This window comes from Bos grunniens, chromosome 10 (genome assembly GCF_055505025.1).
Source record: "Bos grunniens cultivar Pamir isolate PY7600 chromosome 10, Bosgru_T2T1.0, whole genome shotgun sequence".
NCBI lineage: Eukaryota > Metazoa > Chordata > Mammalia > Artiodactyla > Bovidae > Bos > Bos grunniens.
Genome location: NC_141174.1, coordinates 57,851,281 through 57,869,385, shown reverse-complemented (window position 1 = coordinate 57,869,385; position 18,105 = coordinate 57,851,281). Strand labels below are relative to the sequence as shown.

General features: G+C 40.9%; 1 protein-coding gene and 1 pseudogene across 5 annotated transcripts in view; one reads left to right on the top strand and one right to left on the bottom strand.

Moving 5' to 3' along the window:
* The window catches only part of ZNF609 (zinc finger protein 609), a 201,072-nt gene that overhangs the window by 167,211 nt on the left and 15,756 nt on the right, over nucleotides 1-18,105 (bottom strand). For 4 of the 5 annotated variants that reach the window (XM_086321485.1, XM_086321487.1, XM_086321488.1 and 1 more), the window contains exon 2: nucleotides 6,794-7,667. The exons of the other annotated variant lie outside the window; for it this stretch is intronic. In XM_086321485.1, the coding sequence (XP_086177611.1) occupies nucleotides 6,794-7,540 (747 nt within the window). In that variant the 5' untranslated portion in view covers nucleotides 7,541-7,667. The remainder of the gene's footprint in view (nucleotides 1-6,793; nucleotides 7,668-18,105) is intronic. 5 annotated transcript variants of the gene reach the window in all.
* LOC147364593 (ribulose-phosphate 3-epimerase-like) lies at nucleotides 15,778-17,093 on the top strand (annotated as a pseudogene).

Below are 18,105 nucleotides of genomic sequence, written 5' to 3'. Positions count from 1 at the left end.
CATTGCAGGCAGATTCTTTACCAGTTTAGACACGAGGGACATTAAAGTAGTAGAAATACAGAAAAAGGAAAATTAAGGTTCAAATGACTGTACACTCTGCTCAAGAACCTTACCATACACATAGTACTTTTTCAGTCTGAAAAGTGTTTCCTTTGGGTCTCCTAGGGTAAGAGAAATGCCAAAAGAAAAAAAGAAGTAGACTGTTTCATAAGATCATAAGACAAAAGCACAGGGACACGCTCTGAAAACATAATAGAATTTTGCACCAGAAATTAAAAAAAAAAAAAAAGTCACAAAATGCTATAAATTCTTCCTACCTTTCCTTGTCATACTACCCCCCTTCACAAAAGAGCTACCCCTTTTACCCGATACTGGCCAAACTCTTCTTTCTTAGGTAGCTTAAATATTGACTATGTCAATGTCATCTAGGATGAACAACTTCAGAGAATAGGATTTGTTAAAAATGTCTCCTCAGCTAGCCTGGGAAGCTTCTTACTTGGGTGGGTGCTCTCAACCATGACTAAACTGTACCTAGAGAGACTGGGAAATTAACTGATGAGAAAAGCAATCTCCTTTCTGCTTTCTACTTTCAGATGCTCCTCCTCTACAGCTCTGCCATGTACAGACTCATTCTATACATGCACACTGAGATAGAACATGCGCACACACACAAATAACTCTCGGCAGGAACCAAAAATCAAAGCCTAACCCCATGGTTTTTAAGTGAGCAAGTCCAATTTCCTTCTTTGTAGTCCCTGACACATGCTGGCTGGGAGCCGTCTGGATTTCTTTCTGCCTTGTTCCTGCACCAGAAGGCTCTGCACTGCAGGTCAGGGGATGATAAGGAAATGAACAGTGTAATTTCCAAGGCCTCTGAACACAGCCCTGTCAGCAGCTCTGGAGGCGGGTTACTCAAGCATGGCTTGAAGAGTGAAAACCACAGAGAAGAGGGCTCAGACAGCCAGCAGTGGCAGGATCTCAGCTGTGCATGTTACTGCCACCTCCAGCCTGAAAGCCCAAGCCCTGCTGCCTCCCTGGATGAGCTCTGTTGGTAACAGCTCTTATACCCAAATGGCAAAAATACAAGTTCACACTGGGGGAGGAAGATTAAGGACTAGGACTTAGATTTTCCATGCACTCTTGTGCAGAAACAAAAACATTCAGTGCTCTTCCAGCATACATGAGATTGCACATGCTGGCAAACCCACAGCAATATCTATCCAACATACTCAACCCCACACCAGGGCTCTGGCCAAAAAGGAAACTCAATTTATATGAAATCTGAATTTCAACAGGCCGCTGCAATATCTTTGGAAAGCAATTTCTGGTCTTCTACCTCACCAAACCCCACTATAAATACCAAGGCCTTTAGAACACATCACAAGCATATACGGGTCCCAATCCAGGTTTGGAATGTCTTCTGAGAACAGTGCTGAAAGTCTAGCCAACGTGCTTATCTATTTATACTGGGCTTCCTGTATAGGTGGAATGTTGTGATAGTTCAGCTTATTATTGCCTAGAGTCAATTGAGACATATTTCAACTCAAATCATGTTTTTCTTCTTTTCCAATATTTATCAAATGTTCCCTATGTGCCAAGCACTTTTCTAACTGTTTTATATGGATTAACTAATTTACTTTCATAAAAATTCTAGTAAAGAATTACTGTTTTCCTCATTGTGTAGACGAGAAAACTGAGGCAGCTCAGTTAAGTAATTTGTTCAATATCACTCAGTTAATAAGTGGCAAAGCTGGGATACAAACCCTGGTAGTTTGGCTCCAGAGTTTATACTCTTAACCATTAAGTTGTAAGTAAGAGCTAATATGCAATTTAAGTTTACAAGACTGGTGTTTTAGGTTAGAAATGGCTCTCAATGCCCACCTTACGAAGTGCCCATCTTTAACAATGGTTAAAGAAAATTCACAAACATTAAAGTATATAGCAATTATCCGGAGAGTTTTCTGGGTCCCTACCCCTAACACTTATTTAGCAGATTTAGGGTAGAGTCCAAGGATATGCATTTCTGACACTCGAATGATATCATGCATATGGTTTTATGGGCCACAATTTCAAGAACTCTGCCCTAGCCGGTAATCTGTAAGCTCCTCAAAGAGCAGCAACCATTTCTGTTCTGTTCATCAGTATATACCCAGTCCTAAGCATAATACCTGGAATCTAAAACGCACTCCATTAATACACAGAATGAATGAAAGATGATAATGGTATCTAACAGTATATCATGTCTTTACAAAATGGTTCATATCCACAATATTAACACATTTAAAGCTCTGCCTATTAGTGATATATTCAAGAAGCACGAAGGCAGGATTTTGTTTTTTCATACCTGCAATTGCCAAATAAAGAGGGAGCTGGCAATGCAACAGTGATAACAATGAAAATTTGACTGAACAATAATACTACAGAATACACACACACACACTCTCAGTAAGTCAAGCTCAAAGTACAGAGTTAAAAGTAACATTCTTCCCTCTGTATATACAATAAAGGAGGTTCAGCATCAGCTACGAATGGTTGTTCTTTGTAAACATCATCACCTTACCAAAGAAAGCGAAACTTAAAGATCTGTTGTTTACTGAGTGTCTACAATATTAAAATCAATACAGAAAACCAATGAAAGCAGTCTTAAGAGCATCTGGGCATTTATTAATATACCCAATGTTGTTGAGGTAGTCTTTAGAGTGGGAAAACAGAATCCTTCATAACAATGAAGGATTTGTTAAAAATCCCAGAGTAACGATATGCCACAAGAACTTGGTAAACAAAACCCCGGCTTTGCCACTGACTCCCTCTGAGAGTCTAGGTAAGTCGCATGACCTCCCTGGTCTCAGTCCCCTCTTCTATAAAGTGAGAAGACTGGACTAGATAATCTTTCTCAGGGCTCTCCTTGAATTACAACACCCAGGTGGAAAACACAGCTGCTGAAGAAAAACTAAATGTAAGCTCAGGCTTCGTTGTAGTTTGAGAATGCATCTCTGTCCCCCATAAATATCAACTCAACTTCTTTTTAATTTTTTCCATGAAGGAAAATGCTTGACGACATTTGGCTTCAGGAAGCAAGGCTCACTGCTATGTCATCGATAACTGAGAAAGAACAGCTAGCAAAGGAGGAAGGCGTTAAAAGAGAAAGCCTTGGATCAGAAAGAATAAAAGAGACCTGACCTTGGTTGAGCAATGAGGGATTGCAACACGAGAGAAATGAGCTGGAAGGCATAAACTAGGGCAAGAAAACAAAATCAAGGGCAAAGGAAGATGCTCTTAGAACACAGGATATGACAGCAAGCACGATCGGAAGGTGAAAGAGCAAAGAGCACACTTGAGCTTTCTCTGTATCCTAACTAGCGAGGAAAGTTGTAAGTATGTGTATGCAGCATTCTGAGAGCAGCAGAAGCTGAGACACAAATATGGGGAAAGCACACTGCAGAGTGTTTCTACCTTCCAAGATCAAAAACAGCAGCTAAAGAGACAAGGAGAGCTTCCGGATGCAAATTTCTAGATCCTTTAGCCACTAGAACTTTACATGATTTGCGGGCGAGGGTGGGGTCACCTTAAATTCCTGGCTTAAGCCCTACCTCAAAGTCCAGACAGATCACTGCCTTTGGTGCTATGGAAATTCTTTTTCTTGCCTGTCAGAGCAGCAGCTCGAGCACTAAGCTGGGGACATTCAGACCGGCACCCTCCCTCGGCACCCTCCCTCGTAGGACCTCCCCCTCCATCCCTAACCTGACAACCTATCAATCAAATCAGAGGCAAGGGAGCAGACAGGAGCCGGAAGGCTCTGTCTTGTTTATGCCTCAACATTCCCTTCCCCCATCTCTTCAGCTGGCAGGAAGTATGAGGCAGGAGTGTTCCATGACAATTTAGGGCAGCAGTAGTTGCTAAGAGCCATCTCTGGTCTCTCCTAGAACTCTGGGCAACAGCACAGTGAGCCTTGCCAGAGCGAAGTGTGGGGAGCAGCAGTGAGATCCCATGAAGGGAAATCCACTTCCTTTGCTGATAGGAATTTGCTCAGCCGTAGACTGAGACACCTATACCCTGATAAGAAAGAACATCCTGAAGTAGAGAATTTGAATATTCAAATCCCCCTCATTAGCTAGCAGTAGACATGTAACAATTCTGTCCTATACCACAAACTCCATTCTCTTCTCTCCTGTTTCCAAGGGGCTAGAGTCCGACACGACTGAAGTGACTTAGCAGCAGCAGTAGAGGAGTGGGTATGGGTTAAGGAGACTCCAGCTAAGAACCTTTCCAAATTTTATGAGTTTCCCCTCTTCATGACAGTTCCCAGCTCAGCATATGTAATTCCTAGATTGTATCAAAACATCTGTTTTGCTGTTTTGGTTCTGTTGGTTGTCCCCACATGGACAGAGCATTCCAAACCAGTTAAGCCATAGCTTAAGCCCATAGCTCAGAGAGAAAAATCTTAAATAAGTTTTCAAAGACTTAGCTTTTAAGGTAAATTATCAATCATCAAACACTGACTCAAAAACCCCTTGTGCTCCAAACCCTGGGGTCCTTGTTTCTCAAATGCTACTCTACTCCAAGATTCCTAACCTGTGTTCCCTTTTGCATCTTCCCCTCCTCCCATTCCAGAAATGCTGTCTCTCTGCACAGTGTTTTCATCTCCTAGCAACTTCCAAACATTTATTTACATAATTATCTATTCCGACGGCCAAATGCTTTAGAATGGCACCCCCCAGAACCAGACAGTCCAGAAGGGTTGAGGGAACAAGGAAAAGAATTGAGAAAGCAGGTTCTTGCCTAGAGTAACAGCAAAGTGTGCAGCAAATCTCCTCTTTTAAAAGTACTTCTCAGCACTTTCATCTTTCCTCCAAAAACAGAAGCACAGTCTCTCTCCTTTTCCTCTCTCATTCCACTGCCCCATTCTCAGTCTTTTTGGGAGACAAAGTGTATAACACAGCTACCTTATTAAGAAGCAAACTTCCCTTGACCAAAATATATTCCTCTCTGAACATACTGTATCTTTCAGCCCAATTATAATCTGAAGGGCAGCCACCTACCTAGTCCCTGAACCTGTAAGAGAAAAAGGGTTCCATTTGCTTCTCTGTTGGAGACTCTTAAGGACATTTAGACTTAAACCCAACATGAAGCTAAGCATCATTAATCCTTTCACCCACAGACCACTACTGGGCTTAGAAGATTGCAACATGAGTCAAGAGTTCTAAACAGAAAGGAAAATGAAGGTTACCTTCAGAAGTGGCCACTTTGCAGCACAGGAAGAACAAAGATTATGAACATGAATAGATATGTGGCAAAAGCTTACTGATGCCAGATGTAGGGAACAGTCTAAAGGGCCTGGAACAGAAGCAAGAACTCCTGGTACTCCTAGGCCTCTTTAAAACATTTATTACCCATGTGCACCCCAAAGAAAATGGTAAATCACAGCCAGCACAGGATGCACCACACCAGTAACCTGCTGGGACTTGACTCTGCTGAGGTGGCCTGTAGCATCTGTCACCTAAACAGGCAGTCTCTCTGGCAGCTGCCACTGGTAAAAGGGAATAGACCATTGGGTTATTAGTGGAAAAAAAATTGACAGCACTGTTACCAGGGAAGCCCAGATGTTGCTAAGACTTATAGATGTGCCAGAGGCAAGGACCAAAATACCTACAGCAAAGAAAACACAAGCCAGCACTGAGAGGACACTACCACCCAAACATACACATCCAGCCTCTATTTATTAACACTTACATATGGAAATAGGTATTCCCTGTTGCAGCTGATGCAATTACAGAGAAATCAATTTATATTGCATCTGCTGGGATCAGCTGAAAGCACAGGGTGAGCAGAGAGCAGAAAATCAAGAGCCAATGAAGAGCTCATTACCAGGCCAGCCACTGTGTAGGAAACTGTAAGCTGCACAAGTTTAAGCAGCCTGAGCTGACCCTGGACGCACAGCCACTCTGCTCTAGACCTGCAAGTTCCACTTACTGAGACATGAACTAAGATGATTTCCCCAAAGGAGGAGAGCCCCTGCTGGGGCTGTAGACACCTGTCCTTCCAAGTCAAGCAGAAGGCAAGGTATCATTACACTGTTTGGCAGCTATTAAACCACCAGGAGACTTTGACCAATAGTTGATGTAGATACCTGGCCAAGAACTATACATTAGTGGCCAAAGACACTCTTTCAAGGCCAAAATTTCATGACCACAACACTAATTCATAAGAGCTGATTAAGCACTTCAGGACCTCCTGCTCCATTGTTTACTTGCCCCAAATGGGTCCTTTTGCTCTCTGGCAGTCACCAATAAGAACACTTGGTAGATGACATGCAATGAAAATTATTTAACCCTTGTCTCTTCCAGAGACCCAGCATCACCATTTATCCCATTAAAAACAGCATTCAACTGAAAGCCTGTTAAGCTTATCAACTTGTTAAGTTTATCAATCATTCTAAGGATGAAATGTCAAGCTGGGAACCACATAAAGACTGATGCCAATCTCTAGTAACAAGTGACTCAGGTGGGACAAGGACAAGGTGGGAGGTTCTTAGCTTATAGAAAATTCATTCTACCAAGCAGCTGCCCCCAACAACAGATATTCTTCTCCAAAATGTCCAGGCCTGCTGTTAATGAATCTGCAGGGAATCCCCTAATTTGGAACAAAACCACATTATCATTACCAGCTGCTCTGACCTTGTAATTGGTCATTACCCACAAACTAATGAGCCTCCCACAGAGTGCACATAACATTAGGTGGTTAGTCCAGGGCAGTTCTGACTGGCAGTGGGCAGCCAGATCTGGCCACCTCTTACCTTTTCAGACTTGACTTTCTTTAGCGGGCGACACTCATTCTCCCCTTCCTCTGGCTCCGGTTTAGCTCCCAAAGGGTTGAGCGCTGCCCCAGGCTCAATAGCTATACTCCCGAGTGGCTCCACAGCTCCTGGATCCACCCCCGCACTTCCATCATACTGACCACCCCGTCCTCCCAAGGGCACTGGCTGGAGGACCCCAGGATCCTTTTCTGCACAAGTCCCCACTCCTTCGCTTCTCTCCTTCTTGCTCTTAGACGAGCTGTTCTCCTTCTCCTTTTTGGAGCCCGCTACACTGCGGGATGCCTTAGCCGCCTTCTCTGAGCCCTTGGGAGCAATAGCAGCAACCAGGCTTCCTGCATTGGCACCATCTCCTGAGCGTCCCTGTACCTCTTTCTTGCTAGCTGCCCCCTCACTCGGAGTGAACAGGGACGTCCCTGGAGTGGGTTTGCTAGTGTCTTTGCCACTCTTATTCCTTTTGGATTTGGATTTGCCTTCCTTTCCTTGAGGACCTGGCACTGGGGTCACAAACTTGATGTTGTCTGGCAGTGTGGCCACAGCATTGGGAGCTGGTATCCCCACCTCCTTTGAGCCTGACATTTCCAGTTTCTGCTGGTCCTTTTCCAGATCGGCGTCCAGGTCAATGATGAGATTCCCTACTCCAATGTCCCATTCATCCCCACTGTCGTATGTCTCAACCGGGTTTGCATCCACTCCTTTCCCTCCGGAGGCTCCACTGCTCAAGGACATCTTAGAGTCAACGTCCCACCTCAAGATTCAAGGCTCTTCCTTGCCCCCAGCTTTCCTAGTTTCAGCTTCAGCTACGTTCTCAGACCTGCCACATTGGTCAGTACATGCCCAGTGGACAACATCATTGCTGGAAAAAGAAAATGTAAAGAGCTGTTAAAGGAAACAATACAGGCAAAGAGACAGCCTGAAATAAACTCCCACACAAGACAGTCCCTTGCGAGGTGGCTATCACATCACAATGGACAAGACAAACAGGTTCAGTTGTATTTCCAACCAAGTCACTTTGGATCAAGGAAAAAGCTAATTCCCACTCCATCTCCCCAGGGGACAGTACAGTATTTCCAACTGCCTGGAGAGTCTGTGCTAAGATTTAACTAGGAATCTTCTAGTTTCCCATTCCCAAGAGACTGATTTCTACTACCACTGCCAGCTGGCAATCTTCCCTCAGTCAATACGGGCCCTGGCACATCCCCCAGCACAATTTTACTCACATCACTTCCCATACTTCTTCTTGAATTATCAGAGATTTAGAACATTGCCTAGCAAAGGCTAAATCCCTCTACTAACAGGACCTGTTCCTACTAAAAATAATATGGGGCAGGGGGAGGGTATCTAATTGTAGGTAAGCAAAAGAGAAAAGTAAACAGGACTGGGGAAAAATACAATATCAGGATAGGGACAAAAACTGCAATTAGAGGAGACAATCCTCAAAGAGGACTTAACCCATCAGCTTACATTCAGTTAAGCCAGCGTTATTAAACTCCAGGTTTCAAATTATGTCTAAATAGCAGAATTCAATGTAATCTTTCCCACTAAAATCCTCATGAAGATACACACACTCACACAGAGAAAAAAATGTTACCCTATCAATAACTGAACAGTACTAAAAAACTTAATGCTAGAATGTGGTTTAAGTCTCCCTATTCTTTTAAGACTGATGACACTATATTGATAAACATCAGGGCCTCACAACATGGAACAGAGATAGCTAAAAAGAGGGGTGGGTGAAGTGGGTGGTAAAAAAGGAAATATACATATTTCCTTGGGGAGTGTACCATCTCGAAAACCTGACAGCCAAAATATACCATCGAGGTATTACTTTATGATGAAGCCAAAGAATTCTGTTCTTAATTACTCCCTTGTTTACCATCTTTCTATGTGCATTTAGAAAATAACCCTCAGAAGATGGCAGAGCAGAAAGAGGAAACCAGAGGGGGCGCGATGAATCCTATGAAGTAAATATCTAACAGGTAAATGCTATAGATAGAACAGGGATAAGACAAATTGTACTTTTCCGCCTTCTCTCTCAAGGCAGTGTCAAAGAACCAGGGTTCAAGAGAAACTGTTCAAGAGAAGATGTCACCCTAGGAGACCAGCGCTAACTGGGATTTAAGAGAGAAAGGACTGCACTTTAATCTGCCATTTGGCCACAGATCTGAGAAGAAAATGAGTAGTGATAAAGAACCCACCTGCCAACAAGGAGGCATAAGATGCAGGTTTGATCCCTGGGTCGGAAGAGCCCCTGGAGGGGGCATGGCAACCTCCTCTAGTATTCTTGCCTGGAAAATCCCATGGACAGAGGAGCCTGGTGGGCTACAGTCTCTAGGATCACAAAGAGTCAGACAAGACTAAAGCGACAGCACACACGCACTGAGAAGAAAATACATCCTTTAACCAAGTAGAGAGCTTAGTGCAACAGCACCTGACCACAGTTGGCACTGAGTCCACATAGATCTTACTTCATAAAAGGATGAACAAAAACCATGAGGGAAAACATAGGAACTATGAAACAATGCGACCCGCACGGTAAAAGCAACATAATCTCTGAAGAATTAGAGAAATGATACCACCAAAAATGATCTAAAACTCTGAAGAAATTTTTAGTAAAATGCTTGGAATTCTCTATGCTATCTACTGATTCATTAAAAAAAAAAAAAGTATTAATTGCCTACTAAGTCCCAGGCACTAAACTATGCGCTGGGAATACAACAGAAAATGAGAGTTAATAAGGCAGTGAAACACAATACTGAAAACAATTGTATTATGAAGGGCAAAGAAATGGGAACGCCAACTGAATCTGCACTACAAAGGATTATTAAAGCATAGTTCTGCCCAACATCATAATTTATCACCTCTTCAATCTCTGCAACTGTTGTGAGGCGTAGAGCACAACCCACATTCACCTACCACTGACCCTCTTTCCCCTGGAGCTGCCCCATCATTAGTATGTAATGTAAACCATTAGAACAATCCCATGCTTTTTTATTCTTGGAAAAACAACAGAACTTTCAAAAGACCTTCCTCTAAAAAACAAACAAAAACTCTTCCTCTACAAAACAGGATGGTAATGAAACAGAGACTCTGGAAGGGTATATAAAGGAAAGAATATAAAGTACAAGAAAATGTTAGAGCTCACTGAGAGCTCCTGATAGTTCTCATTCTACTGTATGGGCTGACCTGTCAAGTATGGAGCAAGATAAACAAAGCATGACAGTAAGGAAGGCAGAGCATTAAGAAGATACCAGCTGAAGTGAAAAGATATGAACTTAAAAGAATGTAATTTTTTTTAAAAAAAAGGAATATGCAAGGAAATGAAAAACCAATTAAAATTCACCAATTAAACCAACTGGTGGTTTAATTGGTGGTAACACCAATTAAAATTCATACAGAAATCAAAAAAGCACAGAACTAAAACTGTGGAAGAAATTACAAGAAAATTTGAGATACTCCTCTGGAGTAGTAGAGGATACTATTGCAATAGTAGAGGATCCTATTTCAAAGGAAAAAGGACAGTAAAAAGAAAATAATGAGGGAAATTAAAAGGAAGTATTTAATAATACTCAAAGCAAAACTGAAGAGACTAGAACAAATGGGAAAAAAGCAACCCATCAAGACATAATAAATAAGTTAACACCTTGAACTGAAAAAGATTTTGAAAAAGTTCACTATTTTTTCAGCAAAATCAATTTTTCTAAAAGCCAAACGTGCACACATTCTAGCAAAATTTTTAAATTACAAAGAACAAAATTAGGCCAACCTTAGACTGTTCTGTAACATTAAATGTTAAAAAAGAATAAAAAATCTATAGTTTTGAAGAGAAAATTATTTTTCAAGAATCTTACACTGAGTCACGTTGTTTGTTATGTGTTAAAACAATAGATTTTCCATTATGTAACATACATATATCCATCTTGTTAAAAATTATCTGAAACATTAAAGTCACTTCAGTGTAGTGTAGTGTAAATTTGAATAATTCCTGTAAACATAAATATCAAGTTATTTTTATAATTTTAAGGGTAAACTCAATGCATATATTCCTGGAGAAGATATGAGGCAAAATCAATGCTTATAATAATGTCGAACCTCAAAAATTACAGCCTTAGTATCAGTAAAAAAATTTAAAAAAACTTCCTCAAATTCTTTTTGTCCCAATTCCAAGTTGTTGTGGCAAATTGCTTTGGTTTTTCTAGTAAGCAGAAATATTGCCATTAACAATTTTTTTAAGTGTTTCTTAAAAAGTAGCTGGAGATGAAAAGAACATCTGATGGTCTGTGCTCATTTTCAGGTTCCATATCTTCTGTGAGATATTCATGAAATGGAGAGATAGCCAAGAGTACTGTAAAACATCAAGAAGCCATCTCATAAGAGAAAAGGTCTTAGAAACTGGTATTCTTTAGTATGGAAAGGAGTTAACTGAAGGGAGATGGGTATGAAGGTTGCAGTGTGGAAGAGAAACTTATTCTGTGATGCTGAGGATATAAACGGAACCAATGAGTAGAAGTTACAGAAAGACAGATGTTTAGTTCAGGAGAAAAAAATGTAATAATCTGAAATTCCCAACAATGACCTACAATGCTTAATGAAGCCATATCTCTATCAAAAGCAGTGATCAGAAAAAGCATCATCTCCAGTCAAGCTAATTACATGAAGAATTCTGTGTGTGGTAGGTGTAACCTGGACATGTCCAGGGCCTTTTTCAAATCTGAAGTTCTATTAATGTACCTATCAAAAAGTGCCTTCCCTACTAGAAAACTACCTAGAATTTCTGAATGACCAGAATGTAAACAAAGACAACATATCCTGAGAACCAATAAGTAGTGGTTCTGATGTTCTATACAGAGCACTGCCCTCCTATTTCTGAGTGTGTTAAGTAACTACCACTTTTCAACCAGGTGACTCTTCAGAAATTCAGCTTTCCAAACCCAGCAGCCTTCATAGTAACTTCGATGGTATCTTTCCAAAGATACACTGAAAAATTGCCAAGGATTCTTTACCAGTCTGGCTGTAGCAGCCAAACCACTTTCCATCTGCTCCCTCCAGCATCCCTGGCTTTATGCAGTTAATAATCAACCCTCTGACAGGTCACTGCAGAGATGTTTAACCACAGAAGGAAGGGTAACCAACATGGTAGCTGGAAATGAAAAGCGCTGACCTGCTACTTTATGGCAGAGAAAGTACAGAATCAGAAGGGCCAATACCTTACAGAGACCACAAAGCACTTTCAACTTGCAGGAGTTTCTGTATATATTTTCCTCTCTCGTCTCCTTCTGCCTAACTGTACTATACTTCCCTATTCTCAGTGGAATTACTTGCCACTGCTATTGCACTTTGTTCTGTACCTGATCATCAAGAACTCTCCTCTGAGTGGCTATAGCTAAGGGACCAAAATAGGCCGTGACAATCATTCCCCATTCCCTGTATCTGTAACAATAAATCTTCAAATTCCCGTTTCCTCTCTGGAACCCAACTCCATCTCTCAGACTTCCAGCCCACAGACTGGTTTGTAATCACACATTTCAGGTCATTAATTGCTTTTTATCAGGACATATGCCATAGATCACACCACCTCCCTACCTCAGTAATGAGCAAGGCCTCTCTTCCAGGCTAAGAATGGGAAAAAGAGTCTTCATGAGAGGACTCTGGCTCTGCCCAGAGGACATAAACAGCAGCTGACCCTACTTATGTCCAAACACAATGAGAAAAATAATACTTCTTTTTCTGCTAGATAGAGCTCTATATCCATCGTAGAGGACTTCAAAGACACAGGATCTCTTTAACTGCCAATTACCTATAGCTAATCTGGTCTAAGCAGCAAATTGTCCAGGGCTGTTTCACTGTAAATTTAACTGTCCTCCCTGTTGTTACAGTTTTTGTATCAATCTTCTCACAGGCTTTGGTCTGAGCAAGTGACAGTTGTGTCTGAGTGAGTATAATCTGCTTGTGACCAGACAGGTCACACACATTTGGATGTGAGGGTGATCAGTCTTGGCTAGCTAGCTCTCACCAAAAGCTGTATGGACAAAGAAAAAATAGGCAATGCTCAATTCCAGGAAGGCAGCATGGTGTAGAAAAAATAGAAAACTGAGCTTAGAATCAAGAGAAGTGATTTCCAGACTCAAATTTCCAATGACCCTAGCCAGGATGTCAGTCAAGTTGCTTTATTAAATATTAATTTTTTTATTATAAAATGGAGGGAGAATTCATCATGGTTCTAAGCATATTATGAGGATCCAAATCTAAAAAATGTGACAACTCAAAAAAATAAAATGACCCAAATATTCTCATAATGTTCTAGGGTCTCAACTAAAAGAGGACTGTTTTACAGCTGTACAGGGATCTAAAGTATTTTAAATAAAGGAAAAATAAATATTTGAAAATCTTTTACAAATTAAATTATAGGTAGTACTGATATCCATTTGAGTTTTATGAAAGAAAATGGCAATCCTTTCTTCTTTCAACTACTCAGTTGTCCTGGTTTTCCACTGAGGCTAGGAGTACCTTCAGATGTGGCTCATGGAACTCTACACTGTAGTGACTGACAGAAAGACTCCATTTTGTTTCAAAAATCCCTCAGGGCCAAGGTACCAATCCCAAAGCTCATGTTTTTAACCTCTGGATTATCTCTTTTACAAACTGTTCCAATCTACTAGTTTATTGAGCCAACCACCACCACCCCTGCAACCCCCAACAGGCCTTCAAATCTAAACTGTGTGAGGTTCACAGGGTTTGATGTCCCAGGAAACTGTCACTAAATCAGTGGGATAAAACAAAAGTTGCAAGAAGAAAACCAAACTATACCATCTTCCCTGAATTTCAGATGCTACCCGGAAATCACATCATACTCAGTCAACCTTAGGTGAGCCCAGTACAACATGTAAACCTTCAGTGGTGACTCAGCTTATCCAGCTGCAACAGGCATCTCCCTCTCTACCTGCCACACTAGACCTCACTGATGAACTGAACTTCCAACTAGGGCTCTAATGACAATCAACCAACTTTCCTTTGGGTCGCTCCCTTAATTTATTACATTCATTACTGTAACAAAGGAACTGTGTCATATCCTCAAGTACCACAGCTCTTAGCTTATATCTCCAATGGGAATCAAATACGGACAAACAGTGCCAATTTGAGAAGATGGATCCAATTCAGCAGAGCTCCTCTGACCACATGTCACTTAAGGACAGAAGAGCAAAAGCGCAGCATCTCTCAGTCCCTCAGTGTTTATATGCTGCATATCATGAGTAGTTTTATGGTCTTCACAGGCTGCTATTCTCAGACAAAGACTATGAGGCTTGACCTGTTTCATCTCACACCATCAACTGACACTTCGACTAGACAAAGCTATTCAACAGGGCTCAGGTTTAGAGCCTTGGTGTTTGTCAATACTGCTTAGTACCAGCATACATTTCGAATAGGCTAAATAGCATACTAAATATGCAAATAATTCAGTCCCAACCCTGCAGGGATTCACTGGTGGAACTGGTTCACAGAGAAAACCCTAACCAAGGCCTCTGTGTAAGGAGGCCAAGAAGCCAAAGGCAAAGATCATCTAGAACATACGGTAACACTTCACCATCCTCTCTCTCCCAACAGCAGGGCTCTGTAACCCTTCATAATTCAGTTCTCTTCCCCAGAGGTAAACTTTATATACCAAAGAGGTGATGTCAAATTCTCAAGAAAAAAGTGGAGTTAGCTTAGGAATCAGGAGATTTAAGAAACTGGGCCTCCACACAGAACTGTTGTGGCAAAGCTTTTCTATGGCTCAGTCTCCTCACCTCTAAAACAGGGAATAACGTGGGTCAAGTTCACAGGAATGAGGGAAAGGAAAAAACTCAGGCATTTTTCAGGAAACATGAGGAATTACCTTCGTTTTTATATTCTAGACTTCATCTCCCTTCTTAAACCTCTTATCTACTATCCTATAGTAACTCTAAAGTGTACACAAAGAAAACTTCTCTATTAAAAGATAGTATCTACACTGTCAGGCTAACCATAAAAATAGTGGGATCCACACACCCACAACCTTCAGGATGTCTAAGCCAGACTGACTTCTCCAGCCTTCTCTCATGGACACAGTCCTCTGTACCCCATTCCCACGTTACCGCCTCATGGCTTTTACCTCAGACATTCCCTGCTCACACCCTACCTCCCAGTGCAACGATTTGATTAACATTTGTTTCTTCCACCTGACTGCATGCACCCTGAGAGCAAGAGGCTGTTTCTCTTTTGTTCATCATTATATCCCAATAACAGGGTTTGGGTCACAGTACTCCCTCAATAAATATTTTGGTCAATAAATGAGTGAATGAACACTACTTTCCTCAATGGGCAGAACCACAACAGTGCCAAGGCTGCCATTTCTTTTCTTCATTCTTACTTGAGCTTGATTTGTCACTAGTTATAAACTGTCTCAATTACCTAACAGGCTTCAAACTTACCAGAAAAGAGAGTGGATTTCTCTTTTTTCTAAGATACATAAAAAGGATACAGATTTATTAAGAGTCTAGGGGAAAAGTTAGAAAACAATCCAGTCCTCACATTTCTTAAAATGCCTAACTGCTCCAGAATACTCTCAGCCTTCAGCCTCATCCATGTAGAGCTGTTACCCAAAATAGGGCTAGCCCGCAAACGAGTACATAACCAACCCCTGGGAGCCCTCATACTTAAATGTATGATACATTCTATCAGACTTAAACTGTCCAGGTATCACACTTTAAACACCTATGAATCAAAGAGGACAAATGTCAGAAAAATGGCCATTTCTGAGAGTTTACTGACTGGGAAGAAGCATGAGGGAAACTTGTGAGGTGTTAGAAATACTCTATTATCTTGAACTGGATGGTGGTTATATGGCTACTTATACGTGCAAAACTGAGTTATGCACTGAAGATTGGTATACTCAATGTACTTTATCATATGCACATTATCTTTTTTTAAAAAGGTAAAATCATACACCTATGAATAAAGGTACTATACTACTGGATCATGGTCCTGTTCCTAAAAGAGCATTTTATGTGATCACAGTAGACAGGAATTAGGCCAGTAGTCTTCACAGGTTAGGATATTTAGAGGGATGGAAAAGAAAGGAAAGAAGGAAAGAAACTACAGTTAAGGATCACCCTGTGCTTCACTATATTACGAGGAGATTTATACATCTGTTGGAGAGTCTGAATGAATTATAATGACAAACTAAAAACACTGAGGTAATTAATATTAAACCCTGGGGAAAAAACATAAGTTGCATAAGAAAACATAGTAGTATACTAAATAGTTCAATAATAAATATTTACTTACTAATGGATACTGATAAAAGCAAAAATTTGATTTGATAAGCAGAGCACAATAGGATAGCAGATTATTTTTTAGAAATACAGAAGTAAATACAAGAAAAAGACCAAAAATCTTAAAGCAGTTGCCTACTGGGAGTGAGACTTGGTGATAGGAAGGGGTAAATAGTGGATTACTAAAAATGGCATGGCCAATTGGGGTAAGGTGCCTTCATCTAGCTGGGGCTCTTGAGCAGTAACTTGCTCTAGAGAAACAGCACCATGGCATCTGGCTACAAACTGGCTCATCCATCCTCAACAGTAATGTGGCCAGTTTAGGGGCCAAGTGCCTCCAGATGCTGGACTCTGAGGTCGATTATCTGCACCTGGATGTAACAGGTGGGTGGGCATTTTGCTCTCAACATCACCTTTGGTCATCCTGTGGTAGAAAGCCTCCAAAAGCAGCTAGACCAGGACCCTTTCTTTGACATGTACATGAAGGTGTCCAGACCAAAAAAAGTGGGTAAAACCAATGGCTATAGCAGGAGCCAATTAATATATGTTTCATCTCGAGGCTACTGAGAACCCAGGAGCTTTGATCAAAGACACACAGGAAAACAGAATGAAGGTTGGCATTGTGATCAAACCAGGAACTACAGTTGAGTATCTGGTACCATGGGCTAATCAGATAGATATAGCACTGGTTATGACAGTGGAACCTGGGTTTGGAGGGCAGAAATTCATGACATATGATGCCAAAGGCAGGAGCTAACATGATCGTGTCTGGCAGTGCCATTATGAGTGAAGACCCCAGATCGGTGATCAACCTATTAAGAAATGTTTGCTCAGAAGCAGATCAGAAACGTTCTCTTGATCAATGTAACCACAAGGAGCCCACTGTTTCTTCTTATGAGATCTCCTTTTTACTGGAAAACAAGAATATTGACTACAAATCGTACCACAGTTCAGACAGCGCTGCTTTTCTGGGCAATTACGCATTCCAGTGACTAAAGTTCATTATGCAGAATGTTCCAAGAGGTTAGAAATTGGTCAGTGTCACTTCATTTTTAGTGATGGAATTGAAAGATTAGTGTGGTAAAATACCATTTTTACTGGGAGACTTGGTTTTCATAAAGAGTAAAAATATGGCTGTATTAAGGTTATGAACAGAAATATGTCTTAATGCCTAAGGAAGGCATGTTGGCTACTATGAAAAAAATTCTTCTCTGAATTTTTAAAAATAATTTTCTTTGGTTTCTTGGCTGTTTTCAGAAAGCAAAGGAAGTTCTTCTGTTTTTCCTGCTTCGTGTCATTTTTGATTTATGTATGTGATAACTAAGTTTGCATCTGACTGGGAATGGCATACCTACTTTCCTAGCTTCAAAAACATTTATTATCATTTACTTTGTACCTTATATTTGATACATAAAAAAGTGTACTATGAAAAAAAACAGTGGATTACAGATTTTAATTAACAGCAATATTTGACCTTTAATATAAAGCTCATGGAGGACAAAAACAAAAAAAGTGTACATATTAATCTGATAATGCAGAATATGCCACTTTAATGGTGGAAAGTGAACAACTAAAGAGCATGTTGATGAGGGTATGAGAGGAGAGTGAAAAAGCTGGCTAGAAACTCAACATTCATAAACTAAGATCATGGCATCCGGTCTCATCACTTCATGGCAAAAGAGAAAGGGAAAAAGGGAAAGTGGTGACAGATTTTATTTTCTTAGGCTCCAAAATCACTCCGAACGGTGATTGCAGCCACAAAATTAAAAGATGCTTGCTCCTTTGAAGAAAGCTATGACAAACCTAGACAGTGTATTAAAAAGCAGAGACATCACCTTGCTGCCAAAGGTCTGTATATTCAAAGCTATGGTTTTTCCAGCAGTCACGTACGAGAGAGTTGGTCCATAAGGAAAGCTGAGAGGTGAAGAATTGATGCTTTTGAATTGTGGTGGTGGTGAGTCCCTTGGACTGCAAGGAGATCAAACCAGTCAATCCTAAAGGAAA